We start from the raw sequence: 13,530 nt of genomic DNA, 5'->3' as shown, positions 1-13,530 counted from the left end.
ATTTACTTAGCAAGTCCTTGGTGACACAAGTATCTCTCGTGGCTACAGGGCTTCCTCTAAATGACAGAATTGTACAGCAACACTGAACATAAAAATCAAAGACCTTTAAGCTGAGCAAATAAGCAAGTCATCCTGTCCTTTGTAAAAGCAAATATACAAACATTAAAGCGATTATCCCAGAGTAATGATTTTACTTTTGTTGGTAAGAACACATAGTGTGTGGATTTTCTAGGGTGATATGGATTTCAACGCCAATTTAACAAGCTGTTCTTTATGCTGATGTGTCAGAGAGGTTCATGTGTAGGTGGCAACATTATCTATGCCTAATTTCTGTTTAAGTGTCTCAGTTAGACATACAAGATACAAGTTAAACAGTGAGACATCTTGTACAGTAACCTGATCATGAAACTGAATTGAAATTTAACTTTATTTCAATCACATTTTTTTTTCACTTTACTACTTGTACAAAAGGAGTATTGTTTAAAATAACAGTCTCAATGTAAATCCAAATATGCAAGCTGATAGTGTATGTGGAAATTGCACAACTCACAAAGCGTGGAAGCTGTAAACGGTATTTATATTTTTCAGGAGGACTGAACAACATATGTTGAAAAGATATTATTTGCGGTTGCTATTTTATATTCTTTTTTTTTTCTAGCTCTAAATTTATAGGTTCCTTTTCCTTTTTATCCCTCTCTGGAACTGTTAATGACAACAATGGAAAACAGAGTGTAAATATAGGATCTTTCTTTATGATGTGTCCAGCACCCAAATCTCTAATCTGCAAACAGGTAGCCTCTAGTCGACCTCAGTGTCAGTTTTCTCTCTGTCCCAACGGCCTTTACTCATCTGGTTCTCATTTAAACAGCACAACCAGCTGGAATGTGTTCATGCTTTTGAAGATGAGTTATTAGCTCATTAATACATACTTGAGCCAACACTATTTAAGTTAAGTAAAGCTGAAAGATGTCTAGAACTGTGGGCAGTAAGAGGAAGTGCTTTGAATGAAGTTGCTTTTGGGAGACAAAAAAGTCAAACTGAAGACAATGCATCCACAGCTGATTGTTTTATTTAATTTCAGGAGATTGATATCAGAGTGACAACAAAGAGAACAACATCATATTAGTATGATGGTCATCTGTTTGCTTAGCAGTATTCTTCACTTGTAGTATCTCCTCTGCATGAAGCTCCAACAAGCCCGTCTGTTTTGCAGCTGCGTGACCTGCTTTGTTTCCCTCCACTACAGTTGGACCAGGCCGACCAGCAGGCCCAGTTACCCTCTGGAACAACAGCAGGTCTTTGTTCACCTGAAAATATTGCTCAAATTAATAATAATAATAATAATAATAATAATAATAATAATAATAATAATAATAATAATAATAAAAGTGCTCCTGATGGGTCGTGGTCGAGCGCCTTGCATGGCAGCTTCCGCCATCAGTGTGTGAATGTGTGTGTGAATGGGTGAATGTGATGTATAATGTAAACCGCTTTGGATATCATCCCAGGTACAGTAAAAGTGCTATATAAATACAGACCATTTACCATTTACCAATAATGAAAGTGGTATGCATATTTGTTGGTTTTGATTGATTTTACCTTGTAAAGCTTTATCAGTCCTAAAGTTCTGGCAAGCCAAGCCTTCGAACAGAGGATGGCACAAACATACACACTTTCCGTTCAGCAGAGCGACTGTGCCTCCATTCTGACAAGGTTTACACTTGCACACGTTGTATTCAGCCATATAATCTTGTATGGCCATCTTGATGTTTGATTTTATGGTTGTTGCATCTGGAATGCCCACTGGAATTATATTGTAGATTGGGTCTAGCTATCAGAGTCAACAGAGAATGTGCATTATTCAACTTAATAGAACACAGTAACAGGAAAATAAGGTTAAGGTAAAGTAAAAACAAGGTCAAGTTTGTCAATATATATGTCTATATTTTGTTTACACAGTGTGGTAACATTTTAGCTGTGTCTGTAGATAAGAAATTTACAGTGAAAAGCTAACCAATTACTACATTGGTAGAAATACCTTGATTTCATTTCAAATATAAAAAAAACACTTGCAGTCACACATCAAACTGTACTAAATAATTTTTTTCTGTATTGTCCTGAACAAAAATGTGTTGTCCCTGAAGCATACTGCATCATATATATTAGAGTAAGGAAAAACTTTCCACTACTGTCCACTAACTCAGCAGACAGACTGAACTTGCCATTAAAATTGTGTTACTATAAACAATTTTATAACAGCATTTATCAAAAATGAGATCATACTTACCTCACGGCTGAGTGCTACATCGTAGCTGGATAAGGAATCGTAAACCCATTCATTATATGTATCTTGATCCATCACTCCCATACTTTTCAGCTTTGTCTTTGTAAAAATAAGAGAAAGTGAAGATCCTCCCATGACCTCTATTATCACTTCCTCCACCAGTGATTTTCCATTTTTAGTATCTGTGTGGCAAAAGGAGTTGAAGTCCCACTGATTTAACATGGCTGATATAGTATCTCATTGCAAGTTTAGTGAACAATCTCCTCATAAAAGATTTTAGATATTTGCAAGACTTTTAATGCTGTCCTGTACAGCTGTAAGTGTTATTATGTTACTGTCTAAACTAGGGGCAAAGCCAGAAATATAATTGAAGAAGGAGAGAATATTTTTGCAGACACTCATGATTTGTGTCACTCCACTAGTTTAAAGTTATTTATTTAATAAATTAAAATTTATTTACAGAGAACTTTTCATACCAAAGAGCAACACAATGTGCTTAACATGAACACAATTAAAATATGAAATAAAAAAAAATAAAAAATTCAACATCAAATTAAAAGTAAGCCTGCACATACCCAAGTATAGAACCTAGCCAAATTAAAAACACACACCTAATCACCATAAGCAGACAATGGTCACGGTTACATGATGTTTTTAAATTCAGAATTAATTATTCAGAATTAAATCATTTGGAATTGAAATATTCTCCTTCATGTTTACATGAAAATAGTCACTCTGAATTGAGGTTTATATAGAAAACAAGTTTAATCAACTTTTTTCAATTCTACTTTAGATCTGAGGGCTGGGAAGGGTTCTGACTGGATGACTTATTTACGTCTAATGGAAGAAAACCAACTCCAGTTCCTGCTTCTTTTCTTTAATACTTCAGATACAAGTTTAATTCGGAAAGGTATTTTCATGTCCTGTGTTTACAGGGGCATGTTTAATCTTTTTAAAAAGGATTTAATTTTTAATGTGAACTAAAGATGAATTAAAAGTCTAATGTTAATGTGGCCAATAAGCCAGAACTGGCAGGGAGAGAAAATGATGATCCACCTGTTACCACTGTGCCCCAGAACAACCAACCTGTCTTTCCATGGACCTTTTTGAACTTGTTAAATACTTGGTGACAGTTGGTGAGCCAGATTATTAATATAAAGATGATTTATATTTCTCATGTCTTTCTGTGGACAGTGTGGACAGCCCAGTTCGGTCCCTGCTAAAAGCCCGGGATGCAGCCTACAGAGCAGGAGACAAACTGGCTTATCGGAGGGCCCACAAAATACTGAAAAAGGGCATCCAGCTGGCAAAACTCAGCAGTGCATTGAGGAGTACCTCAATGACAGCAACACACATAACGTGGAAAGGCATCAAGACCAACACAGAGTATAAGCACAGACACCAGCAGGTCAGCCACAACCCCACTCTAACATCTTCTTTGAACACTTTGACACTCCAACAGCAGCATAAGTACTGTTCACCTTCCCCAGCCAGAGGTGCAGCATCAGCCTCTTACCCTGCAGCTGCGTCAAGTGACCTCCACCCTGAGGAGGATCGACAACAACAAGCTTGTGGGTCCAGATAAGGTGTCAGGTCGGACACTAAAATCGTGTGCAGACCAACTGGCAGAAGTTTTTCTAGACATCTTCCACCTGTCCCTGCAGATTTCCACTGCCTGAAGTCCTCCATCATTGTTCCTGTGCCCAAAAATCAGCCATTACCTGCCTCAAAGATTACTGCCCCGTTGCTCTCACCTCAGTCATTATAATGTGTTTTGAGTGTATCCTCCTAAAGTACATCAAGGACGCCATCCCTGCCGGCCTGGACAGCCTGCAATTCACCTACAGGGAAAACCGTTCCACTGAGGATGCTGTCTTGATAGAACTTCACGTGGCCCTAACTCACCTGCAGCTTCACAACACCTATGTTAGGATGCTGTTTGTGGACTTCATGTCACATTTTAACACCATTTTTCCAGATGTCTTGAAGATCCACAATCTCACCAACAAGTCCCAGGTTGGGAGGATAGGGAAGTCAACTTCTTTACCACTGATCTTCAACACTGGAATGCTGCAGGGTTGTGTGCTCAGCCCTGCCCTCCTCACCCTCTTCACACATGATTTCTCTGCCATCCACCCTACAAACATTGTTGTGAGGTTTGCAGACGATACTACACTGGTAGGTCTCATACCCAACAATGGCCCACTACAGAGAAGAGGTCCAGAGTCTCACAAAATGGTGTTCCAAGAACAATTTGGTTCTTTACATCAACTAGACAAGAGAGGTCATAGTAGATTACAGGAAGTCCAGGAAGACTGAGCACGCTCCTCTTTGCATACACTGAGAGGCAATGGAGCGTACAGAATTAAGTTCCTGGGCATCCACATTTCTTCTGACCTCCTGTGGACTATGAACACTTTCCACCTAATGCAAGGCAAAAGAGAAACATTTGTTTGGACTGATGAAGAAGTTGAGCCAGGACTGTCTGGAGCAGCACCACAACACAGCTGGTCACCGACCCCATTGTTATAGTGTTTGGCGCTTGTTCGTCACATTGACCTCATATCCCCCAGTAGTGCGGTTACTCTCTCCTCACAGAACACAGACAGTAGAGGCTTCGATCCTATTTTCTGCAAATATACAGGTGTTCTTATATCTTTTATGTGTGTGCCTGTTATATTTCTATTTCTTGTTGATGTGTGCTTAAGCCGAGGGACTTCTCAAAATTTTGTTATGCTTGCATAATGACAATAAAGATCTGACATCTTAAATCTAAAGAAGAAAAAAAAAAGCTGACCTGTGTTAGATGGTGTAGTAATACACCACTCAGGCCTCACGTCTGAACCTCCTCCTTTCATGCTGGTTTTGACACAGTTTTCAATGTCTCTTGCTGTCAGATCTGAAAGAGTCATGAAGCATTGTGGAGAAATACTTTTCAGTTTTTCATAATGTGGACACACAAGTCAAAATAAAGACATAAAACAAACAGCTTGCTGGGAAACACATACTTTTCTCTTTGATGATGTCCTGATTTAGAACATAGATCAGATCATAATGGCCACCAAATGTCCCACTTTTGCCATAATGAGTTCCAAATTCCTCCAAGAAGGCAAAATAAATACCTTTCTCATATGTTAAAGGCAAAGATCTGACATGTTCTAGGAAATTAAAAGTAAGACGGGGCTCATGGGTGCGCATCTTCAAAGTGCCCTTCTGGACTCTGACCTTTAACCTCATAAAGCTCTTGTTCTGGGAATGAATGAACAGAGAAAGATGAATAAATACAAAAATAATTACTTGTTTCAGTTTTATAGTTTTGTTTATCTCTCAGAAATCTAAATATAAATTGTGCTGAATAGTACTTAGGTAAGGGAAGTACTGATACTCACCTTAATAGTGGTGTACTTTGCCATAACATTAATGGTTTGTTTCCTCTGTTCGATAGCTCCAAAAAACACCTGATGTGAGGCAAATTTAATGGAAATCCCACCATCAACATTTGCATTGATCTCTTGTAACAATTCCTTCAAGAGGGTGTAGGCATCCTCATAGAGATCTCTGGAGAAGGTTTCCTCCTTTAGAGTCTGAGATGACAGAAAGTATTTTGTGACTTGACAAAATTCTTGGAATCCCTGCTCATATAGTCAGTGTCAGTTTAATCTTTTACAAACGATACACCATAGTGACTAACCTCATACTTCAATAATTCTATATTCCAAGGAAGGTTTTGTTCCTTCCCTTTGGTTGGATTCCATACTTTATTGCATGTCTGATTGATAGCATTATTGTAGAAAATGGTCATTCGAGATTCGCTACCTAAGATGTTGAACCTTGAACACAGACATGAATAATCACTTTAATAAACAGAATCATTTCTACATATTTAAAGGTTACAGTTAAGAGGATGCTCAAATTTTTTATTTTTTTTTTGCAGGAAATTTAGAAAAAACAAGAAAACGGAAGTACAGCAACATACAGACTCATCTCTCCAAATTATGTCAAATGAAGCCCTTACAAGTGTATTGGGTCATTATGTGTAAATTACAAGTGTAATTTGTTATACGATGTATTTAAATTGAATTAGGTCAGGCTTACCCAAATGCTAATGCACTGCCTTCTGAAACAGGATCAATCGTTTCTGTGCCACAGGCTTCTCTAATAATCCCACACGGGTCTTCATCGGTTCCATCTCTACAGTCAAAATCGCCATTGCACTTTAAGTTCATATCGATGCAAACTCCTGTACACAGATGTAGGTTAAATGAACAAGCCCCCTCCCCCAAAAAAAGTAAAATATAGGAGACTTACAAAAGATGAAATACCTGAGTCGCATTGGAACTCTGTTTCTTTGCAAGTAATGGGAGTTGAAGAACAACTTTCAGTAGTCAAACAAGGCTGCACGTCACCAATTGATCCTTGACATTCATTACCATCAAACTGGCCAAACCATTTTATGCCTCGAGAACGTCTCTGAGAATCATAAATGATACAACGCTTTGTCAAGCATTAGTCAAGTGAATGAGAAGGAGGGTTATTTCTAACAATAACTTTAGATTAGGGACAGAGATCACAGATGTTTGAAAGCTCTGATCCATATTTGTAGTTAAACCTTTCTTTTATTCAAATAAATTATTTATCTTTGTTGTAGCTGTTACACAAAGTTTGGAATCTCTAGAAAGAGCAAAAAAAAAAAAAAAAAATCACAGATTAACTTTTGTAGAACTCAGTAGATTTACTTTGGTTTTGCTGCACGGATCACAGGAACTCCACTCCGACCAGTCCCTCCATTCACAATTTACAGCTGTTGGTTCAGGAAGAATTTGTGCTCTGAAATATTCACATTTAAATGAATAAACTGTATTTAATATTCCAGAATGAGCAGTCAGTGGAAAATCTCTTAATTGTATTTTAAATTATTGAGAAAAATCTAAAGTATGCATACTTTCCTCCTTCAAGAAGTGCCAGAGTTAGACACAGGCTGTAGAAGCCCAGCTGCAGAACGACTTTAAGTCTCATGATGATCCTTTGAAAAGGCTGTCGACCCTTCATGTCTGCTCTCTTTTATTTGGTTAAACTGTATTTTTTTTTTTGTTGTTTTTTATTTGTCAATGATTATCTGTTTGCAATGTTAGTTTTATTTGTTGCAATACTGATTCAGTTCTCGGAAACCTGACTTTAGATTATATGTTTGAATCCAAAGATCATACTCTGTATTTATTCCTCTCTGCAATGTGACCAAATATTTACAAAATCATGAAATTTAATGGGAATAGTTTCCACCTACTGTCTGCATAACATAGTTACCATGAAAATTAGGTGATCAACTATATGATTATCTCATGATCTGACTAACAAAAATCATAGTCCCGAACAAATATAAAATGGGGATTTTATTCCTTTTTCATGCTTTTAAGTGGTGCTAACTGTAACAGCAGGTATTTTAATTAATTTACTTATATTCTGTGACTCATATTGTAGTAATAAGAAAAAAAAATCCAAACAATTTAATGGAAACCTTAAAGGTTTGTCAGCAACCTGTTGACCTCGTGGGAAATACTTTAAAATACCCTCAGCAGATTTCTTGTGGAGATCTTGAGAGCCTCCACATGAGGAAGCTACATTGTACAAAGTAATGACTTTATTTTTTGTCAGTAAGAAAATATTCAAATATATGTAGTGTTGGAAATAACTCTAACTAACCCATTAAGGGTAACCATCAGTCTAGCAGGTTAGTATCCTGAATAAACAGAACTAGATGCTAACACGAATACAATCATTTTATACAAACATAGTTAAATAAATAATAATAAAGCGATTATAAAAAATACCAGAAAAGGACATGAACAAACATTAAAAACAGGAATAGACTTAATAAGTATTCAACCAGATTTGCTCCACTTCAGTTCACCTGTAATAGTACAACTTAGGTACATTCTGACACCATAGAATAAAGCAGAATATCCCTTTTTATTGTGAGGACAGTCGAGTCATTTACAAACCGTTCTTATGAACATATTTTTTTTTTCTTTAGTCCTACTTACAAATTTTTATAAAGATTGTGGTGGAAATCTTTATATCTTGAATTTGTTTCTAGCTAAGAACAAACCCTAGAAACACTTGGGGTACTTTTGTGAATATTTGAACGCTGAACAATATCAGTTTTTGTGTTTCTTCTGCTGTTCTATTAATTACAATACAAAAATAAAATTACAGAAATGTTTTTTGTCAGATTTTAAAAATAAATATGGAAATTTACAAAGCATTTCGTTATTTCAAATAAATAAATGAATGAATAGAAAATCAAGGTTATCCCAGCCTGACCACCCGGTTAATCGCATCACTAACTAACATTTCTGATCTCTGCCATCAGGCAACTTCTAGTCAACCTTGGTGTCAGTTTTCACTCAGTCATGATGACCTTTATTCATCTGGTTTTCATTTAAACAACACAACCAGCTGGAATGTGTCCATACTTTTGAAGATGACTTATCAACTCACTAATACAAACTTGAGCCAATATTATTCAAGCTAATTAAAGTTGAAAAGACACAGAAAGTCAAACAGCCTGACTTATACTGTAGTCAGCAAGAAGCAAACATTTGAATGAAGCTGTTTGAAGAGACTGAAATGAAAGATACTGTAATCACAAGTGATTACTTTATTTTTATTTAAGACTTTCTTTAATATCAGATTGCAGAGAGCAACATCATATTAGTATGATGGTCATCTGTTTGCTTAGCAGTATTCTTCACTTGTAGTTTCTCCTCTGCATGAAGCTCCAACAAGCCCGTCTGTTTTGCAGCTGCGTGACCTGCTTTGTTTCCCTCCACTACAGTTGGACCAGGCCGACCAGCAGGCCCAGTTACCCTCTTGAACAACAGCAGGTCTTTCTTTACCTGAAAATATTGCTCAAATTAATACAAAAAAAAAACAGAAAATATGAAAGTGACATGCATACCTGTTGGGATGCTGTTGGCTTTGATTGATTTTACCTTGTTCTGAGGCTTTATCACTCTTAAAGTTCTGGCAAGCCAAGCCTTCGAACAGAGGATGGCACAAACATATACACTCTCCATCCAGCAGAGCGACAGTGCCTCCATTCTTACAAGGTTTACACTTGCATATGCTGTATTCAGCCGTATAATCTTGTATGGCCATCTTGATGTTTGCTATCCTGGCGTTTGCATCTGGAATGTCCACTGGAATTATATTGTAGATTGGCTCTGGCTGTCAGAGACAAAAGAGTATGTGCATTATTTAACTTACCAAAACACAGTAACAGGAAAAACAAAGAGTGCACAAAGATGCAGTTACATCTCTTTTCTGAATGGTCGCTGTTATTAGTTTACACGGTAAGGAAACTGTAAAAGAGTGTAACAAATCCAATCACAACCTACCCAAGTTTTTTTGGGGGGTGTATCAGTTTGGTTATTAAACTAACAAAATGTCTACAGTGCAAAACCTCATAATTCATAATCAAACAATTAATTAATAGTTAAAAATAAATAATAAATAAATAAATAGTTAAGATGTTCAAAATGTATATTCAAATCTAAAATATATAGTTTAGAAAGCACATGGATTTTATAATAAGGAAATAAAATCTGAAAAAAAGGTGTGGCTACGCTTCATTCTATGTGGCTTTAATTTAGTACAGCTGTAATACACCAAATCTAAATGCTCTATTGATGGTACAGCTCAATGAAATCTGTGCACCAAATGCAAAAATATTACTTATCACTGTCTGGTTCACACTTAGTAAGGTCAAATCTGAAGTCTGCATGTCAATATGTTTACACAGCAGCCTACAGAAAGTCAGCTGTGTCTGTGGCTCCGTTATTAACACAATGACAAGTGGTTTCTGAAATAGCTCATCTAATTGTCCTGACCTAAGAAGTACCAGAAACTTTTCTGATTTGCTGTTCTTTTTTTATTTTAATTTAATTTAATGATTTGAAGGCAGCTTACTGATGCCAGAATTACTTCTTTAATGTTAGCATTTCCAGTTTCATCCTTACCTCACTGCTGATTAATGCAGGTTCTTCGGCAATGGACCGTGCCCATTCCCTGTATGCATCTAAATTCATCACCCCCTCCTTATTCAGCGTTGCACGCATAACAATGGCAGCATTTATAGATCCTCCTCTAACTGATGTCATCACCTGATCCACCATTGCTTTTCCTTCCTTGGTATCTGTGTAGCAAAAGGGAATGAAATCCTACTGATGTAAGAAAAATCTAATTTCAACTATTTCCAACTTTTTGACACTGTCCTCTAAAACCAGTTTTTAATTTCTTGCTGCGCAGTAATGACTTGCATGGAGTAACGACTAATTTTGCCCTCAGTATGCCACAGACTAATCATGCCATGATGAAAAATTAAATTATGAAAATAACTAAGATTTAGTTCTTTTAACTTACAGAGAATATGCAATGAGTGTGTCAAGATATACTTAAAAAATCCTAAAGTTTTAGCAGTCGGTACTCTTGGTTAAAAGAAAAGAAAGTAAATGGGGAAAGCGGACCTGTTTTATTATTTGATTTAGTATTACACCAATCAGGCTTTATTCTTGCATCTCCACTTATTGACGATCCAGCGAAGTCTGCTGAGATTTGAGCTTTGAAACAGTTTTGAATTTCTCTCCCTGTAAACTCTGTAAGAAAGCATAGAGTATAAGAGTTGATCAGTTTTTTTGTATTTAGTGGACACACAAGTAAATGAAATGTATTTTGGAAGATTAAAGATCAAAACTATTTGTGGCAGGGTTACACATACTTTTCGTTTTGATGGTGTCCTGATTTAAAACATAGACAAGTTCATATTCCCCGCCAGACTTCCCATTTTTGGTGTAGTGTGTTCCATAGTCCTCCAAGAAAGCAAAATAAATACCCTTCTCATACACCAAAGGCAAAGATTGGACATGAGCCACAAATTCGTCAGCAATATGGAGATCACGGGAGCGCAGCCTGTAGGTGCTCAGCTGTACTCTGCCCTTTATCCGCATGAAGCTCTTGTTCTGAATGAATAGATTGAGAAGTATAGATAAATACAAACATAGATACAAACATAGATTGAGTTTTAAAAGAAACATTTTTAATTGCTTCACTTTCTAGTTTATTTATTTATTTCCTAGGAATCTATTTGTAAATTGTGTTGAACGGTACTTTTTATGATACGTACCTTAATGGTGATGTATTCTGTGATGTTCTTAATGATGTCTTTTCTTGAATATCCAAGACTTGCATCAACCCCGCCAGAAAAATTGGACATAGACTGCTCGCTTGGCCTAAATTTTGCAGAGAATCCGCCATCAATGCTAAAAGTTGTATCTGACATCAGTTCCTTCAGGATGCTGTGTGTGTCCTCATAGATTTCTTTGGAAACAGTTTCTTCCACCAGAGTCTGCCAAGACAGAAAAGATGAAGTTCCTGGACAGAATTCTTGCAAACTCTGCATACATAGTTTTGTTTAGCTTCATTTTTTACAGTCAGAGTGACTAACCTCATAATTGAGAACACCAACATTCCAGGGAAGCCTGTCATACTCCTTCGTGGTTGGATTCCTCACTTTAGCACACATCCCATTGAAATAATCATTGTTGAAAGGGTTCATTCGAGGATCTGAACCCAAGATGTTGACTCTGGGACATGAACATAAAAAATTAATTGAACCTTTTGAGTACTGTGCCTAGTTGTTGGGCCTCTGTTTGAAAATTACATACTTTAAAAATTTTAAATGATATTGTTATAAATATTTTAAATAGAATATTAATCCCATGTAACTACATTTAACATTTTTCCTAAGGTTATGTTGGTGTTTCAACACCGTCCACTACGTCTGCTTAACCTGAAGCTACATTTCAAAATCTAAAAACTATATTCCTTTTGCGTTCATGTCAGTGTATATTAATTTTTAAATTCCAAGTTAATTCCAAATTCCAAATTAATTAGGCATTTAATAACTCTTACCCATATCCTGCTGTTCTGCCTTGCTCATTGTTTTCAAGTATTTTTGTACCACAAGGGCTATGCACAATATCACAATCATCTTCATCAGTTTGATCTTCACATTCCAAGTCACCATTGCACTGTAATCTCTTTTTAATGCATGCTCCTGTAGAGAGACGTGGGTTAAACCAACAACATCTAAACACACACACACACACACACACAGCACAAAAGGATCAGTGTAGGTGACTTAAATAAAGGTGCAGTACCTGAGCCACACTGGAATTCTGTGTCTTTGCAAGGATGGACAGTTGGTGTAAAACATACATCAGTCGTTACGCATTTCTGCCTCTCACCAATCGATCCTTTACAAGCATCACCTTTAAACTGACCAAACACTTCTATGCCTCGAGAACGTCTCTGAGAATCATAAACGATACCACTCTTTATTAAGCATCAGTCAAACAACCTTGGTCCTGAAAAGATGCTGGGTTATTACTTACAATTACTTTTAGAGACAAAAAAGTTTGAAAGCTCTGATCCACATCAGTTAACATGAGTTCAACTTTACTTTTAGTCAAGCTGATTATCTATTACTGTTATGGATGTTAAGCAATGCCAGAAAACTCTACAGGGTGTAAGCAAAATTCAAAGATTAACCTTTGAAGACCACAAACTTAAAGACTTACTTTTTGTTTTGTGCAAGGATCACAAGAACTCCACTGTGACCAGGAGCTCCATACACAATTTATAGTAGATGGTTCAGGAAGTATCTCTGCTCTGAAATATTCACATTTAAAGGAACAAGCTCTGTTTAGTATCACAGAATCTACAGCTAATAATAATAATAATACTATTGATAAAAATAAAAACATAAATAATCTGCAGTTTAAATGATTAAGAATCTCTGAAATATACATACTTTCCTCCTTCAAGCAGTGTCAGAGTTAGACACAGGCTGTAGAAGCCCAGCTGCAGAACAAACTCAATCCTCATTATGATCCGTTCAAAAGACAGTTGACCGTGTATGTCTGGTTTTTTTATTCTATTAAGACACTTTTTCTGTTAATGATTAACTGATTGCAAAAGAAAAAAAACTCTGTTGTCAAAGTCAATAGTTTGGCCTTCAGATGTACACAGGCAGATATCCACCTGTCACATGCAAATCACTGTTAACTCTGCAAAAATCAGGTGATCAGCTATGAGCTTATCTCTTGGTGGAAAATTACCATGACCTGATTAACAAAAGGACTGAGACATAAAATAGGACAAAAATGTATTTTTCTTTTGATTTCCAT

The 13,530-nt window shown here is 36.5% G+C and overlaps 1 protein-coding gene across 1 annotated transcript; it reads right to left on the bottom strand.

Annotated features, from left to right (window-relative positions):
* Positions 1-1,053: 1,053 nt before the first annotated feature.
* LOC121630405 (complement component C9-like) lies at positions 1,054-13,263 on the bottom strand. The gene is made up of 22 exons (XM_041970687.1): positions 13,155-13,263; positions 12,922-13,012; positions 12,502-12,652; positions 12,254-12,398; positions 11,787-11,925; positions 11,466-11,687; positions 11,061-11,301; positions 10,810-10,938; positions 10,303-10,478; positions 9,277-9,511; positions 9,025-9,180; positions 7,227-7,335; positions 7,021-7,111; positions 6,607-6,754; positions 6,380-6,524; positions 5,976-6,114; positions 5,674-5,868; positions 5,293-5,533; positions 5,082-5,183; positions 2,288-2,466; positions 1,600-1,831; positions 1,054-1,307 (listed from the first exon to the last, which is right to left on the bottom strand). Exons 1-22 carry the CDS (start codon positions 13,226-13,228, stop codon positions 1,147-1,149), a joined length of 3,501 nt encoding a protein of 1,166 aa, XP_041826621.1. The 5' UTR covers positions 13,229-13,263; the 3' UTR covers positions 1,054-1,146.
* Between the last annotated feature and the right edge of the window lie 267 nt (positions 13,264-13,530).

This window comes from Melanotaenia boesemani, chromosome 19, assembly GCF_017639745.1.
Source record: "Melanotaenia boesemani isolate fMelBoe1 chromosome 19, fMelBoe1.pri, whole genome shotgun sequence".
NCBI classification, from domain to species: Eukaryota; Metazoa; Chordata; class Actinopteri; order Atheriniformes; family Melanotaeniidae; genus Melanotaenia; species Melanotaenia boesemani.
Note: the sequence above shows the minus strand (reverse complement) of the source record. Positions and strands in the feature narration are given on the sequence as shown.